Source organism: Ursus arctos, unplaced genomic scaffold (genome assembly GCF_023065955.2).
Source record: "Ursus arctos isolate Adak ecotype North America unplaced genomic scaffold, UrsArc2.0 scaffold_5, whole genome shotgun sequence".
Classification (NCBI taxonomy): domain Eukaryota; kingdom Metazoa; phylum Chordata; class Mammalia; order Carnivora; family Ursidae; genus Ursus; species Ursus arctos.
In genome coordinates, this window is record NW_026623067.1 from 26,510,962 (window position 1) to 26,529,742 (window position 18,781).

General features: G+C 41.0%; 2 protein-coding genes across 2 annotated transcripts in view; one reads left to right on the forward strand and one right to left on the reverse strand.

The window, feature by feature from the left end:
• MEGF10 (multiple EGF like domains 10) overlaps positions 1 to 18,781 on the forward strand; it is a 343,436-nt gene that overhangs the window by 8,596 nt on the left and 316,059 nt on the right. The gene's annotated exons all lie outside the window — the stretch shown is intronic.
• Positions 12,264 to 17,758, reverse strand: CUNH5orf63 (chromosome unknown C5orf63 homolog). Its single transcript, XM_026507871.4, has 3 exons — positions 17,645 to 17,758; positions 14,272 to 14,328; positions 12,264 to 12,892 (listed from the first exon to the last, which is right to left on the reverse strand). The coding sequence occupies exons 1-3, from the start codon at positions 17,756 to 17,758 to the stop codon at positions 12,701 to 12,703; spliced, it is 363 nt and encodes a 120-aa protein (XP_026363656.2). The 3' UTR covers positions 12,264 to 12,700.

The window sequence follows — 18,781 nt, forward strand, 5'->3', positions numbered from 1 at the left end:
ATACTCTCTAGGAGTAAAGTGCTCATACACGCTCTATACGATTAATTCTTTTTAACCTCAGGGCAACTTTTGATGTAGGAATTCTTGAACCTGGCTGTGCATCAGAAATGGCTTTATAGTTTTGAGAACATGTGAGCACCTGGGCCCCTACCCAAGCTTTAGAATCATAATCTGGGAGGCGGGACCCAGATAATTTGTATCTTGTAAAAGCTCCACAGGGGATTCTGATGCTCAGCCAGGGTGGAGAACCACTATCCTAGACTATAATAATAACCTCAGACAAGCCAAGAGCAACAAGACACCATGGAGTCAATTCAGGAGAAAAAGTCTAGCGTCTTCCCGGCTTCTGTCTACCTAGTTCACAACTATTATTAGCAAATGAACTGCCTCCCTGAAAGACTCAACTGGATATCCATGTATGGAATTCCAGGAACTAGGGCCGAGATTAAAGTTTATTTAAGAACCACCCAGGTTTGTTATAATATACTAGGTAAATTTATTGTGTCTTTTCTTGGCTTGTTACTGATTCTACTCTATTTTTATTTGGAGTACCTTGTATAACAATCAACAGTAAAAACCTCTAATACCTGCCCATTCACCCATCCGTCATACATTTATTGAATACTTGCCATGTGGAAATTACAGAGTGGAATAATGTTCTTTGTCCATACGAGTTTATCAACAAGTGATAAAACAGACACAGGCCAAACAAACAAAAACCCTATAATAGTAAGCCATACATATTGAATGATAATCAAAGTATATGTGAGGCATTATTCATAATTGCTAAAAAGTTGAAACAACCCAAATGTCATTAATTGAAAAATGAATAAATATATCCAAACATCAGACTCTTACTCAATAATAAAAGAAATGAAGTACTGATACATGCTAAAACATGGATGAGCTCTGAAAAAAATATGTAAATGAAAAAAGCCAGTCCCCAAGAACCACATTTTGTGTGATTCCAGTTATATGAAATGGCCTTAATAGGCAAATCTATAGAGATAGAAAGTAGATTATGATTGCTTAGGGCTGGGGAAGGGCGAGGTGGGGAGGGACTCTTAATGGGTACTGGGCTTCTTTTTGGGGTGATTAAAATGTTCTAAAATTGTGGGGCACCTGGATAGCTTAGGTATTTAAGCGTCTGCCTTCGGCTCAAGTCATGATCCCGGCCTCATGTCAGGCTCCCTGCTCAGCAGGGAGCCTACTTCTCCCTCTCCCTCTGCCCTCCCCCCACTCATGCTCTCTCTTTCTCTCCCTTCCCCCCCACATGCGTGCTCTTTCTCAAATAAAATCTAAAAAAAATTTCTTTAAATGTTCTAAAATTGTGATGGATACACAACTCTGTAACTAAAAAAACCCCGTTAAATTTTACACTTTAGGTAGATTGTGTGGTATGTGAACTGTATCTTAGTAAAGCATATATATACATATACATATATCTAGTGCTGTACGAACTTGGAGGAGAGAGTGATTGATTCATTTGGATTGGAAGAAAAGGTGGAAAATTTCCTGGAGGACATGGCAGTTGAGTTGAGACAAAAAGGGTGATTTTGTGAGGAGGGAAGGCTCAGAGATACAGTCAAAGTGATGATGCTTTCATGCAAGGGCAGTTAATCTGGAATTGATGGGATTTAGGAAATATGCATGGTACAGTACATGGGGACTAGAGTCAGGGCTTTTACTACCATGCTGAATTCTGTGATTTGGTCTTCTATTTTTGTAGGCAGTGGAGAGCCATGATGGGTTGGTGAGTGGTCTGATCAGGCCCGTGATTTGGAAGGATATTGGAGGTGGTGATGAAGTGGATGGGAGATGGGGTTGGGAGGCCAGTGAGCAGGGAAGACCATTGAGGAGGCTGGGCTTGTGCAACACGTTGGCAAGAGTTGATGAAGCCCTCGACTGTGCCAAGAGTGTTGAACACTGAAACGAGGAGACAGATGAGACGAAATGCTTAAGAGGTCAAATCTTAAAACTTGGTGGCTCTGGGGAGTAGGTAAGAAGGCACAGCATATATACAGCACAGTATTTTAGAACATACAAGGGCCTGGTTCCTTTTTTATTAAGTTATTTAGAATCATAATGCAAAAACTATGGTTAAAATAACACCACCCACACAAATTGTAGTTCTCTAACAACTTGCCAACAAGAGTTTGATTACAGAGACTCTTATTTCTTAACAAAGGGATGTATATTGTGAATAAAAGGATGGATTGAAGAAAGAAATGCTATCCAACCATCTTTTAAGCTCTGTGGAATCAGACCTTCCGTTGCTGGAGAAGCAGCACTCATTTATGGCCTACTCTGAATGACTAAGTATTTATCTCTTGCTCAGATAGCTTCCCTAGAAACACTTCCTTTGGTGTGAGCAACTTGGATTTACTGCCAGGGCAACACCTCTCATCCAACGCCCACGCTGCCTCTTGGCTTGGTCCTCACCGGCAGGTGTTCATAAGCAGCATTTTGTTTTGCTTCTAATAAGAGCACAGTCTCAGAAAAGCATAGGCTGCATGTTATAACTTTCACTTAAAAGTGTTCTTATAGGAGAGATCAGAAAATGTGGGAGTCTTCAGGATCAGGAAGACAAAGACTGCCTTTTCCCTTAATCATGCCAGGCCACACCTATGTTTTCCATAGGAAGGAGGGGCAGCCAGATCTTGGGCAAGGTCAAATAGAAACAGTCTCTCCCACTGCATGGCACTGCATTCCCTGGGAATCTTCATGGGCTCTGGAAGGCGTTGGCAATGACACTGCCTGCTGCTAGCAGGTTTTGGGAATAGCATCCCTGACAAGTGCCATACATGAGTTTAACCAAGCAGGAAACACCATTTAGAACACCACTTGCTGAGATGTGGCTCTTATCTGTGTCTGTCAGTGAACAATGACTACAACAAGCCCCGTTCAATCACAGTTGTTAGCAGAGCTAATTACAGCAGTCTCGGGTGGGAGGAATCCCAGCAGACGCCTCTAAGGGACTTCCATCACAGGTTCAAACATTGGCTTTGCAGGTAAGCAATGGAAACAGGCCCCTTGGGGGGCCTTTAAACAACAGTTCTCCGCACCTCTGAACATGGATCCATCTTCACTCCACAGTTGGCGAGGGATCATTTTCAAAAGAGAACCACCACCAGAGAAGGAAGGAGGAAAGGGATGTTTAAAGCCAGTAGGGTGAATGTTCTGGATTAAATGAGAGCAGAACTGGGTATTATTCCTTGGACTGTCTTTGACTCACTGCATGACCTGATGGAGGTCACTTCCCCTTTCTGGGCTTCACTGTTCTCATCTCAAAAATAAGGATAATAATACTTGCTCTATTTATATCACAGATTGCTGAAAGAATAAAATAAAACACAGAGTTTAAAAAATAGAAGTTGAGGAAAAATAGAAAATACCATACAACTCTAGGTAGTGTCACTGTTACTCCCCTTCTCCTGTTCTACATTTTACTGACAAATGATGAAAGGGAGTAAGAAAAAAAGGCTGTGCTGTTGCAGAATCTCAAACTTTATTTTCTGATGCCTTTGAGTGATACTATGGTTTGCTCACTTTCAGATTTGCCTCCCCCTCCCCAGCTTATTTTGGTGTAAACTCATCTCTAGTGTGAGGGCTTGGAAAAGACCCTAGGGATCTGAAGAGACCAACACCCTCTACCCATCTAGTCTTGTCTAAACATCACTTGCTGCCACCCATCTTAAAGTTCTCCTCTCTCCCTTCCCTGGGACACCCAATTTGGGAGGATGTCAGCCCTGAATGGGTCCCACAGTCAAGCTGGGACTTGAGGGGACACCTCTAGGACAGAACCGAAAAGAATTTGTAGGGTGTGCTGAACATGTCTTAATCTGGGTCTCTAACTACATTCCTACTAAAAATCTCAGCACACTTCTAATCAAGCAGGGCACGTCTACTTATCTGATGGTGCTGTCAGTGATAGAAAAGGATCATATTATGGATTTGGCAGAGAAGAAAAAGATTTATTTCCACCAGTTGAAGATGTATCTTTTCCAGATATGCAAAACCAGTCAGAACATTAAAAAAATATCAGTGAATCAGTGATAATGTTTTGTGAGCAGAAGAAACCATTCTTGACTTCAAAACAATAAGGAAGATTATAAGGATCCCAAATCGATGCTTTTAAAAAAAATGACAATGGGGTGCCAGTGGGACTACAAACTCTTAGGGTGAGGCAACATCTCCATTTCAATGAACTCCTTGCTTTCAGTGTTTCAAGTTCCCCCTTTCTCTTTGCTCCTTCCAATCATTTCTTTTTTTTTTTTTTTCAATGTTCAGCATAACTAAAAAGTCTAAGTAGGGAATTGCACATAATTGTAGACTCTGCGCCATTGGCAAAGTGATGCTTCTTTCTCAGTATTTGTAATTATCTGTTCCACTCTTGCTTACTCCTGGAAAATTTATGTAGAATGACAGTAGTGTCCTTTATTTCTCTTGAAGGCATTCTTTGGTCTCACTTTGTGTAGAGGTTATAAAACATATCAAGAAATGCAATATTGTGTTTTTTATGTAGTCACACATATACAAATAGAAAATACCACTTTAAGTGAATCAAGTGAAAGGGGGAAATAGCTAATTACGTTTTAGCTATTGCACTTACTTGGTAAGGTAAAGAGATTTAAAAAAAAAAAAAACAAAAAACCTTTGGTTACTCAAGACTGTGATCACCCTGGACGTGTTGGCCTGTACCTGCCAGCTGGGAGGTTGTTTTATGCTGTTAGGTGAGAACTCCGTGGTTTCCTTTGCCCTCTCAACCTTTTCTTTATTACTGGCTTAGAGAAATGTGACATTGCTAAAAACTCCAACTTGAAAATGCTTCACAGAGTAGGATCCTTGCCAAATTCAAGAATCTTGCTAGTTTGCAAGATGGGAGCTGTCATGCAGAACAAAAGTCTGATACTAGAAGTCAGCAATCACAATGGGAATAAATCCCACAATCTGGTTTCTGAATGTCTTAATCTCCTCCGACCTTAAAAGAGTGATGCTGGCCTTACTTTGAGGCTAACTTTACAAAGAGAACATAGAGGGAGGTGGAGTTAAATTCTGAAACTTAGCTCCTTTGGCAGTTCCTTTCCAACTTCTAACACCTCTTTTTACTAGGTCATGAATAGATGCCCATTTTTACTTTTTAGCATTACATTCCTAACAAAGAACATATGACATTGCCTCCCTTGCCTGGTCGAGAAACAAGGGAGTTTCTCAGCTGATAGTTTAACTTAGTCCCGTGATGCACTTATACATTTAAACCCAGTTTTGAGGGAAGTGGTTTCTATGTTTTTTCTCTCTCTTTCCTCCCTTAGTGGGCAGGGCATGGGTTGACCTTGTCAGGAGGACCTGGGATCATTGCTGGGGTCTTCTGTGCAATGCAGTGCTGCAGTAAAGCCCATCAGGGTTTCTCAGGGGAATTGGGTTGCATTGTTGAATTGTGAGTAGCACAATGCAGCCATAGACTGAACTTGCCTTTAACTTGAATCCTCTCTATTTCTTGGTGTTTCTGAATTACTAAGAAAACTTTCAATTAATCTTAGGCCTACCTTGTTTCTAAGGGTGAAAGCTTTCCATCAGGAATAGTTCAAATATAACATTCTGGCATGAGGGAAAGATGGCTTTGACACTCAGTGTGGGTTTGTGGCTGGATTCTTCTTATTGTGTCAAATCTACTGGCTGGCACTGCTTCTATGAGCTTTTCTTCTCCATCTTTTGTATGATTTTAATGTTTTCCTCTTTTCCTGAAGATTTGTGTCCTTCTAGCCTTTATAATTCCAAAGTACTTTGGCTTCAGTACTCATCCTTTCTGAACCTGAGAAGGGAGGTAAAATGCTGACCATCAGTACCTAAATGAAAGACCAGCCAGATGAGACCATTCTCTGTTGGCCGTGCCTCAATGTTCGTCATGGATTTCGGTGTTAATAGAGAGATATAAGATCTGTGCCAGGTGCAAGATTTTGGGTCACATTGTCAAAGTATTCTGGTCTCCGTGGTGAACAAGAGACCTGGGTCTGATACATGCGTCTGTGGATGAGGATGGGTTGCCGTGGTTTACTCTCCAGTGTCAGTCACTCTGGAAACCCCTGAACTCTGCCGCCCGAATGCTTAGCTCTTCTAAAGTAGGCTGAAGGTTATGGTACTTCCCGACATGGCTTGTCATTTTGGGGTATTGAGCTAATTGGTTATTCAGGTCTTCAGCTCTTCTCTCTGATGCTTTTTGTTCTCTTAGTTGTCTTTTTTAAACAAGATATGTTTGAAAACTTCCTGAAAGATAGATACTCTGCAATCTTTTCTGAACCTTCCACTCATCATCAGACTGCAGTTTTCTTTCAGGCTGTATCTTCTTCCTTCCCCCACCAAAATTGTTCTCAATACAGTTGAGTTACCATTTGTACTAGTTTCTTATTGCTGCTGTAACAAATTAAGACAAACTTGGTGGTGTAAAACAACACAAGTTTATTCTTTTACAGTTCCATAGGCCTGAAGTCCTAAATCACTTTCACTGGGCTATAGTCAAGATGTCGGCACGGTATCTTCCTTCTGATGGCTTTAGGGGAGAAACTGTTTCTTTGCCTTTTCTAGCTTCTAGAGGCCACCTGCATTCCTTAGCTCATGACCCCTTTCTTGTATCACTCCAGCCTCTTGCTTCCTTTGTCCTATCATATGCTTCCTCTCCTGTAGTCCCTCTGTCTCCCTGTCAAGGACACTTGTGGTTACATTTAGGACCCACCTGGATAATTGAGGATAATTTCCCCATCTCAGGATCCTTAACTTAATGGATCTGCAAAGTCCCATTTATATAAGGTAACATTCACATATCCTTGGGATTAGGACCTATCCTAATTTTCAAATCCAGTGTCATCTTTTAATTCCTCATCCTAGCTCTTTTGGTATTAGATACTGTTAGCTATTCTGGGAAAAACTTTTCTGACTTTCAAGATATGGCTGTTTTCCACTGTAATAACTTTATTGTTTCTCTCTCCCTCTAGAATGCAAGCCTGTGAGAAGGACCCTGGACTGTCTATCTGCTGCTCTATCCTCACTGCTTAGAATAGTCCCTGGTAGCTATTATATAATCAAAGGAAGCAAAGAATACTAATTGCATGACCTTTCCCCACTCCTCATCCTATCACCTCTTATTCTCGTTCTCCTTTACTGGCTTTTCCTCTGTCCGTGTGGTCAAATTTGGTATTTTTCAGGACTTAGTCCTAGCCCACTTTTTTCTGCCAGTGCCAGATGGATGCAGTTTCAGCCATATTCTGGGGACTCTCAAATCTGCACCTCCAGCCCAGACCTCTGATTTGAACTTCCAGCTTTAATCTTTACCTGGATATCCCACAAGCATCGCAAATTCACCACGTCCCATCTTTCCCATCCACCAAGGACAACTGAAAACTAATCTCCCCCTCCTTTTGTACTCTGTGTCAGGGGATAGTAAGTACCAGGATTTACCCAGTACCCCCAGCAAGAGGACTAGCAGTCATCCCAGACTCTGTGCTTCCTTCTACTCACCCTCCCCCCACCTCCACAGCCCTCCAGTCAGTCCTGAAGTTTTGTCAACCTGTCTGCCAAACATGTCCTGATATCTCTTTCTGTCTAACTCCCATTCCCCTGGTTCAAATCCTCATCACTCCATGAGTAGGATATAAATCAACTTACCAAACCATTCCTCTCGATTTCTCTTGAATATGATGGAGTGACATGCTCTTAAACTTTCTGCATGTGTACCTCAGCTACTGACCATTGCCAGCCATGCCTTTGGTCTCTGCTGAGTGGGCAATGACTGATTTGCATACCATCTGATCTTGGCTCCCAGACCTGACTGGGTCCAGGATGGGCACCTGACCCAAGGGTGGCTTCTGTTGTTCCGATCAGCTACCACAACTTGGGTGGCTGGCTGTAAAATATAACGTGAGTACAATCCCTCTTTTGGTATTTCAGAACAGCAGGGCTGAGAGATTCAGACCACTGTCTTGCTGAACAGAAGGATCAGCGGAAATGATGGGCATGAGCAAGTTGCAGTTACGAGAAAGCAGATACTGTAACTAGGGGAACTGGTGAGTCAGGAGGGAAGAAGGAAAGAAAGAGGCCGAGGTACTGCAAAAGGGGTGCTGGCTCCGTTTCTGTGGCTCTCTAAGGGTACTTCCTGAGGCCTGCCCAGGATTCCCATTGTCACATTTCCATGAGTTGCTGCCTTATTATAAACAAACAGAACAGCCCTAGTCTGAGTGAGCCCTTGCTTCCTGCAATAAATTGGCCTAAGTGATATGTTTTCCAGTAAGCTCTTTTAATGTTATATGAGACATCTGGAAGAAAGCAGCACTGTAACCAAGAGCAGCAACATGCAGTCCCCAACTCAGTGTTTATTCCACTCCATTTTAAAGCATTAGCTTAGGGAAAAAAAGAGAAGTTTATGTTACTATTTCCTTTGGGAGTGGGTGAATATTATGATGAACTTCTTGTGTCAAAATTAGTCTTTATGAAAAAACAAACTGATAACCTGCAAACATAATTTCACAAAAGGGAAAGTATGAAGATGACTATAATAAGTGACTATACATTGTCTGATACTTAACAGTGGGAAAATGAAAGCACCTTTCAGATGCCACGTTTCTAGATATCTGCCTTTCTATTTTTCAGCTGTTGGGAGAGAGATACTGCTGTAGGTCTCCAGGATTCTTAGTCACATGACCACATTCCTCTCTCCAATGTGAATTGATTGAAGATTTATAGGCAAAAAACACCATTCAGCCCATATAATCAATACTCTGGCTATGGAGTACAATCAGAGAGCATCTTTATTTATGTCTCCTGCTCTCCCTGTAAGATGTGTTCAATGGGGAATTTCTTACTCTGTTCAGGATAAAAATGAAAAACAGTAAGAAGTGTCAGGATTCTTTCGAGCATCGTCAGACAACAGAGGGGCCCATGGTCACTTCACACTGGGTTTTGTGTGTCTGTTCCTATGTCAGAATCAAAACTTAGAACTTGCTTTAAAGTTGTCTTACCTGTAGTGCACTGTGAAGCCACGTGCCAGTGGGACGCTGTGGAAGGGGAAAGCCCTTCTTCCCTTGCTCCTAGAAGCTCTGGTTCTTCTAGGTTTGGGATGGGGGAAGGCAAAAGAAGTGGTCAGGGGCAGGAGTGTTGTCAGCAAGTGCTGAAGTTGTAAGATGATCTCCAGCTCTCCGGGCCTGGTAACCATTTAAAGCAGACATTTCACAGAGGCTTTTCAGGGGTTCTTGGGAGGTGTCTCGCCTGCAGTTCCCTTGATTTAGGCAGACGCGCTCTCCACATGAGCAGCAGCTCACATCCTCAGCACATAGGAGCCCAGGATTCTACCTCTGCTTCTCTCCCGAGGCTCCCCTGGCCAGCCCTCTCTCTCATGTTTGGCCAACACTTGATCTATGAAGAAACATCCACGCACATTCTTCTGGACAAACTCAGAGCAACAGCAGCTCTCCTTCACTCTGCAGCAGGAGTGGCTTGCTAGCTCATCTCTCACGTGACTTGCCAGCAGGGAGTTAGGCCGTTGTGTTCTTCTACCTTGGGACACACATCAAGCTTTCTGATGAGCCCCACTTATGTCCATTTCTCTTGACATTACTTGACAATCTTTTACTTTGGTGAAGAGTGAGAGCACATCTTTCTTTAAAAAAAAAATCCTTCAAGTATCTTGTCTCCTTGGTCTCCAACAGTCTTTATGTGATCTAGTAACTCCTTTAACTAGGTCCAGGCTGGGTCCAGCCAACACTTTAACCCCCTATAAGGATCAATGGGTTTTTGTTTACTTGTTTGAAATTCTAATGTCAGAAATCTGTTGTTTGGATGAAGCCTCTGCACTTCCTGTACACCTATAACCATGTGCTTATACTCAGGCAGGAAGTGCTCCAAAAACTTCCAGGCTGTCAGGCCAGCCCATGGATTGTATCTTAGCTCAACAGACTCTGAAACTCTTGGAATTTTTCCAACTGGTGGCCCAGGAGAAGGATCAACAACCCTAGGACATGGGGGTCGGGGGGAGCACACAGCTCTCAGGGTGCCTGGAGCAGGGAGGAACACAGGATGCCCAGCCACACAAGTGGGCCATCTTCTCTGTGGCCCCTTCTCCCCAGTTATCTTGAAGATACGAATGTCCTGCAGGGTTACTGGAGAGTGCTGCTGGACTTAGCATGCTTGAAGACTACAAGGACCAAGGCAGGCGGGGTAGAGAGATGCCGCTGAAGAACCAGGAGCCAGAGGGCTTACTCTGGAGGAGGGCAGGAAGGAAAGGAGGGCGTGGTTACAAGCAGGGAAAATCCCATTACCTGAGGTTCTTCAGTGTGCATCCCAATCTACTTGGTTGCATCTCCTTTACTCCCTTCCCCTTCACTCCGGCCACACAGAACCACGCTGTTTTCTAAATATGCCAAGCCCTGCATACTCTTATCTTCCATATGCTGTTCCTTTAGGATGGAACCTCCTCCTCCTTCTCAGCCCTGCTCTATTGCTTCTATTAAACCATCAAAACCTAGATTAAGTTTAATTTTCTCTGAAGACTTTTTGCTACTTTCCTCATCTGGCCGCTGTGCTGTTTTATATATATCTCAGTTCCAGCCATCACTGCACTATGTTGTAGTGCTTTATTAACTTACTGTCCTTGCTCCCCAAAAGACAGTGGTGGTCTAAGACATGGACCCATTCAGTCTTGTACTCCCACCACCTGGCATTGTGTTTCAGTGTCATAGGGACTTCTATTAGATCTCTATTGCTGTGTAACAATTTACCACAAATTGAGCAGCTTGAAACAGCACACATTTATTATTGCAGTTTCTTTAGATCAGAAATATAGGCATAGTGTGGCTGGATGCTCTGATCGGAGTTTCACTCAGCTGAAATCAATGTTATTCTGGACTCTGGTTCTCATACTGGACTTAGGTTCCTCTTCTAGGCTCAATGATTGTTGACAGAATTCGTTTCTTGAAGCTGTAGGACTGACGTCCCCATGTTCCTGCCAGCTGCTGGCCAATAACTGCTCTCAGTTCCAAGCAGCCACCCAGTTTCTTGCCATGTGGCCCCACTAGGAAGTTTACCACATTGATGTTTGCTTCCTTCAGGCTGGCTGGATCACATCTCTCTGATTTCTTCTGCAACCAGCCAGAGAGAGCTCTACTTTTAGAGGGCTCACCTGATTAGATCAGGCTCAACCAGTATAATCTTGCTTTTGCCATTTGATGTATCATAATTACAGCAGTGATATTTCATCATATTCAATGAGTTTCACCCACACTCAGAGGAGTTAGACAAGGGCAAGGGTTCATTAGGGTCGTCTTAGAATACTGCCTGCCACAAGGCTCAGTAATATCAAGTAAGATGTGTTCCAGAAATTTGTAAATTATAAACACTGCTATTTGATTATAAGGCCCCCCCCCTTGTCACTTTGGAATGCTTTTTAAGTTGCTCCCAAATCTGTGTTGAGTCCAGAATGGTTGAAGATGTTGTATGTGAGATAACACAATAATATCCGTACCGTGAGCCCAGGTAGTACTGGAAATTCAGGGTAGGGGGCAAAACCTGGTCTGACAGCTGACTGACTGACTGTATTACCTTAGACTAAGTCCCTGAAACTCTCAGATTTCTCATCCTGTATAAAATGAGGGCATAGGACTACACAATGTATAAAGTTAGCCAGCTCTAATATTCTATAATTTCTAAGACTAAATCATACTGCTCAAATTAAAATCTAGCCAAGTAACTCACAATATCCAAATTCATTAAAATAGTTCACAAAAGAATTTCATTATAGATAAAATTACAGTGATGTGATTTTAAAAGGAAAAGGCAATTTTGTGTTTAAATGAATCCATTGCTATACTGGTCGAACTTAACTAAATATAAATAAGGGTGTGCAACTATATTTTTAACACTTTACATAAAATGGTGAAGAATATTGTCTTTAGATGACATATCTGTCCAGTTATGTTCAGAAGTGAATTTTCTCCAAGATATTAAAACCCTGATACTGTTTTACAATTTGAATTAACTCAATTGATGACAAGTGAATAACTATCAGAGGCAGCCCTCAAATATTATGAATCAATTCACTGGCTACGTGTGAAGCATGTTGAGATTCTTATACACATTTTGGAGGTTTAAATCTTTCTTTTGTTTTTCTCAAATGAAGCCTTTTTGACTAGGATAATTATTCTCTTCTCCCCCCCTAAAATGAATTCTAATTTTAAACAGGTATTATTAAATCCCACTGAAATAGGCTTCATGCAGATGTATTTGTTAAAACACCCCTTTATTGACTGTGCACAGTTATTAACAATTCACATTTCACTTTATCTACTGAGTGGAAGAGCATTTATTCTTTCATTAAAAAGTTAAGCCCTTAGGGCAGCAGCAGGGATGCAGAGCCTTCTTCCTATAAACCACACTGTCCAGTGAATGTAAAATGCTTCCATATTAATACAAAAGGGAAAAATAAATAAAACAAATGGATTTCTCCCATCCTCCATCATCCCCTTGCTGCTGATACACTCCTCTCATTTTATAAAATGCCAGCAGGTAAACAGTTCCCACACTATTCCCATACTTCCATCAGTCAGAAGAGTAATGTCACCATTTATTGGGCACCACCTAGTTCAGAACGTCTGTAGGGACGGGAAAGGCCATGGTCATGTCTTTAGGAAGACGCCATTTGGAGAGAGTGGGTGGAGGATCATGAAGGCGTCCTCCGGCCTCCAGCACCTTGCTGCTCAAGTTTCTGGAGCTGCTTTTCAAGTTTTGAGATGTCTACTCGATGCATCATCAGAAACTGGCCATTCAAATGAAAGACGGGGATGTCAAATTTATACCTTTCATACCACGCAGAGTTTTCTGGAAGTGTGATGTCCACCTCCTGTAAAATAAACTGAAACAGAGACAGACTAAAGCTCTGTATTTTAGAGAGCACGAAATGATACAACAGTTACAGTGCCAACCTGATGCCCAGACTAGCTCTCATGCGGAGGGGTTTTGCTGTTGTCTGCCTATCTGAGGTCCCAAGTGAACTCATGTCCCTGATTTTCACAACTTGATTGATTTCATTATATCCCTTAACTCTCGGTTTTGCTATTTTGCTGTTACACCTATTATATTCAGTGTCGGGTCACTACTTCATTCCTGGTGAAATAAAATATGTCCCAACCGGGAAACTGAGAATCAGGACAGATGTGCTTTGCATGTAAGGATGGGAAAGTCATCATGGTTCGCTACTGGAAAACACTTCCATGGAAATGACAGAGTAAGATAAAAGGAATGGGGACAAAAGTTTAAAGAAAGCGTGAACATTGCACCTGCTAGTTAGTTTTGTTTGTTTTTTTTTTTTTTTAAGATTTTATTTATTTATTCGATAGAGATAGAGACAGCCAGCGAGAGAGGGAACAGAAGCAGGGGGAGTGGGAGAGGAAGAAGCAGGCTCATAGCGGAGGAGCCTGATGTGGGGCTCGATCCCAGAACGCCGGGATCACGCCCTGAGCTGAAGGCAGATGCTTAACCACTGTGCCACCCAAGCGCCCCTGCTAGTTAGTTTTGATTCATATTAAGAGTCAGAGTAAGAAAACCAGTTCTGCTCAGAGAAAAACACTTAGGGGTAATGAGTTTTGTGGAAATTAGCACTGAAATCTCTCTCTGAAGAATAGAAAGAAAACTTAAATGAAAAATCATTGAATTTCTTCCCAAAGAAAAGATCCAGGCAGATAATCTATACCTTGTATGCTATCCATTTCACATACATAAAGTCACACTGTATAATGCAGTTTTCTCCTGCTTTTCGAAAGTTTGCATCTGACCACTTGGCTGTTACGAAAGACCTCCATTAGTACCTGTTTTGCTAATTGAAATAAATCTGAGGACTTTTGCTTTTATGAAAAAAGGTGAAAAGTGAAGATAGTGTTTGGTGTTTGTTTTGCCATGCTGGAGGCAGTGCCTACCCTGAGCAGCCAGAGTGGCACTGCCAAGCTCCTTCCCTAAAACCTACACACAGGATCTCAACACCAAGCCCCTAGAGCTATGAACTGTGTCTGTGAGCATCTGTGCTTTATCTCGGTTTATTCTATGTATCTGTCAACAAGAGGTGTCCTAAAGTGTCAGAAGAGCCTGAGAGAGGTTATTTTTTGGGTCTAGGAATGATAGAAAATTTTTTCTCTGTAAACTAATGTTAATTGCTTCTTTGCTTCACTCCACTTGGGCATATGAAGGTTGGCTAGGAATGCTCTACTTTCAGAGAGTGGAGGGGGGAACCTGTGTTACCCTGTTTTTGTAAGGCTCCAGTATATCCTTGGCTTCATCACAAAGTGGGCATGGATCCTACAGGAAGGAAAAAATAAAGCCATTAAATTCAAGGAATGGCATGCAGCCTGACAAAAACCACAAGAAACAGATTACACTTATTTTTAAAGGGCTTGTTTTTTACCAGGTTAATTATACTGTTTTATTTCCAAAGCAAAACATTGCTATAGAATCTCATAAATAGCTAGTGTTTCATGGTAAATGGGCTGTCAGCATTTTTTAGTTGTTTTGTTTTGATTTTTCACCATAAATAAAGCTATTTATACATATTTGTATATACACATATAATAAATTTAGATACTTACCTTTGTTACACATGTATGTGTGTATACATTATATATATGTATATACATATCACATATACATCCACATACATCTAAATGAATTACATGCGTGTATACATAGATACATACACATATACTACGTTTAGATGCTTACATTTTTTGTTAGTGGCTTTATCTAACTGATATCAGGGAAGATTATTTTTCACTGATTTATAGTCTTAGGGCTTTGTCCTTCCTGTGTCAGGAACACTTTTCTGGCCTGGCTGACATCACCAGAATAGCTTAAAGTCTGTTTTGAAATGGAGGCACTGAGCTTTGCCTGCCTGTTTTTCCTCATCAGTCCACAGGAATAAACTCATTGAGATGAAGTTAGATAGTGATTGCCCCACCATCAAAAAGGCAGAAATCTCTATTTACTTCGGGTGATGATTATACCAACTCTTTAATGGTCTGCCTGTTTTCTCGTTGCAAGTGTCAGCAGTAGGCTTCCCAGGTTAATTCTCCACCCAAGGAACAAGCAAGTTTTAGTGCCGGTTGTTTGTATTCTTTAACCATCTAGTGGAGAAGCCTTTTGAGAATGCTGTGGATCTTTGGCAGATTTTAAAGTCTTCTCAGCCCTAGACTCTACGAAGAGCTACTAGCTATAGGTTCTCTTGCATGAGCTCAAAATAGACTCACCATTACTGATGCTTATATAAAACCTGCTTTTTAACATGACAGGAAGAGGTGAGCTGTTATGTAAAAGAAAGGCCCCTTCTCAACTCCCAGCTTGTTTTGAAATAGGGACCCAGATCATCAAAAGGCAGTTTTTCTTCAGTAGGGTCTTTTTGGCCCCAACCTCCTGGTTCAGAGAATTAGGCTCGTCATTTATTACAAGCATCATCAAGAAACAGATTATGGATAGTCTGTGATGTTTTAAGATAATCACACTGAAATTTTCTAAGAAAGTTTCAAAAAGTCAACAAGATTTTAAAAGCAAAAGCTGTTAGAACAAGAACAAGCTGAAGAAGTGCCAAATATACCAATGTTTTGCTTTTATGGTAAAAAACTTCAGTTGAACCTAGATCACGTTTTCTGTTTTGTTTCTGTAAACATGGACGTCGCTGCAAATTATCCTGTGTATATGTATTTTTATTAGGAAAGGTTCATCAACTTTTAAAGAGGCCTATGAACTAAAAAAGGATAAGACCCAGTGGTCTGGACCATTCAAACCTCCTTCTCTAGGATTTTCCACGGCACTAGTAGAGCACGTACTACTCTATCCCTAGAATGGAATGGACATTTGTTGGGTTGGCCATCCCACTCCCCCTTCTGGTAGCAGGAATGCTGTGATTTTGCCTCAGAGGAACTGCTCTCAGCGTGTGGCTGACTGAATCATTGAACAAAAGGGTTAGAACACTTGACTTAGGCTGAGGCAGTCAGTGCATCTTATCCCTCTTGGCCACGAATGGCTTAGGGATTGGCCAAACTTATTATATGCCTAATGACACAAATCAAGGATTCAATACAAATTTTAAGCTAAATGGAAGATGAGTGTGGCTTTTTTTTCAGATGTCTTTGATTAACTTGGCTATTGTTTAAACTGAAAAATAATGCAGAATAGTTATGCTGAGTGAGTGCCACTAGCCTTAAGGGCTGTTATTTTATTTTTTGTGGCTAATTCTCATATACATTTCTCATATGTAGACGCAGATGATGAATTATTTTTATTCCATAATGTCCAACAATGCAATATATACTTATGGATATGAAAAGCAGTTTAGATTAACTATTCTCAACAAGAAATTCAATTTTAAAAAACTATTTTAAACTTTGTTATTAGACAGCTATCAGATATTTTCAGATTGCTAAAATGCCTGAAATCTGAAAAACGTATTAAACAAGACAACTTTTTTGCTTGAATTGGGAGTATTATTTACTAAGGTTAAGTCTATTACCCTGTGCTTTCTTTCTTTTTTTGATTATATATCACACAAAGTAATGTTAACTAGCAAAAGGAAATAAGTGATATTTATGTTATAAATTTCAGGGGGAAAAGCTCTTAAAATTTTTAAATAGCTATGGCCTAAAACTCCTGTTAGGGATAAGAAAACAAGTACAGTTGTACTTGTCAATCCTTATTTGTGGCTTTCTTATTTGCAGATTTCCCTATCACTAAAACCTATTTGTAACCCCAAAATCAATATCTGTAGCACTTTTGTGGTCATTCACAGACATTCGAGGACATGCACACAGCAGTGAAAAATCTGAGTCACCCAAAGTGCACATTCCTAGCAGAGGCTGAATAAGACAATGATCCGCCTTATTGTTTCACGTCTCACACTGTCAACAGGTATCCTTTCATGATCTGCTGAGTGCCATGCTTTTTGCATTTTTGTGCTTTTTGTTGGTTTTGCTATTTAGAATGGTCCCCAGTCAGAGTGCCGAAGTGTTGTGTAGTGTTTCCAAGCATAAGAAGGCTGTGAATGTGCCTCATGGAGAAAATATTGTGTTAGATAAACTTTGTTCAGGCCTGAGATATGGCGCTGTTGGCCATGAATTCGATATTAATGAATCAAATATATATATTAAATACAGTGTCTTCAAACAGAAACATACGCCAAACAAGGCTACGTATTGATCAGTTGACAAAAATGTTGTGGCCAGAAGCTCACTGGAATCTAACCCTGTACCTCCTCTGGGAGCACTGGTTTAGTATTCACCAACCAATTTCCTGTTTGTAACATAACCAGCACAGGAATTAACTATATTTCTAACTGATATATTTATAAACATCATCTCTCTTCTGATAATTCTTTGTTCCAATGCAGGCATCGGGTAACTATTAAATATACTAGTTTACCCACTGAAAAGTGGCATGTGGGTAGAAACCAGAGTTAGTACCACTGTAACTGCAACTGAAAAGTCAAGGGACAGGTCTGAGGACAGTTTATTCCACTGCTTTCCTTTCAGCGTTTCCCCACCTCCCTTCTTAAATGTACAACTTTCTTCACCTGACAATTTAACACTCTTTGTTTCTGAAGTAGTAATTTTACTTTTTCACTCTGTACCTTTGTAAATAAGGTCAGCACAGGCAGAACGTTCTTAGAGGCAGAGAGATTTCTCATGAGGAGTTGAAGGGAGTATTTGGCAAGTTGCATGCTATTTCCTTGAAACCAGAACATCTTAATTCTGCCAAAAGAAAAATAGACCAGTAAACTTATGTGCCCTAGATTTTGCTGTTTATAATATGAACAGTAAGCTGCAAACCTATGGTGGAATTTAAAGACTTGAGAACTGCTTCTTGGACTCCAGGAGTGTCAGAGAGGCCCAGATGTTTGGCAAGTCTTCACGATGTCTCAACAGTCACTGTATTCCAAACAAAACAGAATTTAGAATGGAAAAATATCCATATTTATGGATGAGCTGTGTGCCTAATCACTTGGTTTCCGCAAGCAAACTTCATGGGTTTGTTAATTTGAATACAAAATTAAATTTCACCTGCGATTGTGCCAGCATCCTGGTGATTCCCTAAAATGGGGAGGTTTCCTGAGATGGTTCTTATTTGCAGAGATAGCTTCTCTTATTGGCAAGCATTCAACAACACACAGCCACCTTCACGGTAAAGGAACAGTAAGTAAGGAGCACAAGTACCCAACTGAAGGTTAATGTTGTCACTTAGGAGATCCATGACCCACTCTGCTGCAAAAGATGGGGAAACACAGAGCTGTGCTAAGAGGAACTATAGAGGAGAATTAGGTCGAGTTGCCTTGTCAGAAACAAAAATCTACTCAGCTCCTTCAGTATTTTAAATGGAGATTGCCATCATTTTAAAAAACATACACAAATGTACTAGTGTTACTACTGGAGGTACTCCAATACGAACAGCTTGGTAATAGCAGCATGTCAAACACTAGGCTTTGAAGTTCCTCATCTTGCTTCTTTGCTCGACATAAGACAGCCTACTTATTCCTAGTTATTCTACTGAGCTTCCAGCTTTGTCCTTAAAACTACAGATATGATAATTTCACTTTTAAAACACATATGCACTGTTGACTTTATCATGTATCAATATTCTCAAAATGAATTCATTCTTGGGAATCTTCATTTCTTAACTTTGCTGTACTTTCTCTCTCCAACTTCATCTCACTTTCCCCTCCCTTATCCTGGCAAGCTGCAGCCACAGAGATTCCCTTGATTACCTAAAG

Bases quoted from the DNA above. Each gene is read 5' to 3' on its own strand.
- CUNH5orf63 (XM_026507871.4), bottom strand. From the start codon at position 17,758: ATGTTCTGGTTTCAAGGAAATAGCATGCAACTTGCCAAATACTCCCTT. The intron at 14,329-17,644 runs GTACAGAGTGAA...TCCTTCCTGTAG, and splicing joins TGCTGACCTTATTTACAAAG to GATCCATGCCCACTTTGTGA. The intron at 12,893-14,271 runs GTAACACAGGTT...TCTCTGTTTCAG, and splicing joins TGGAGCCTTACAAAAACAGG to TTTATTTTACAGGAGGTGGA.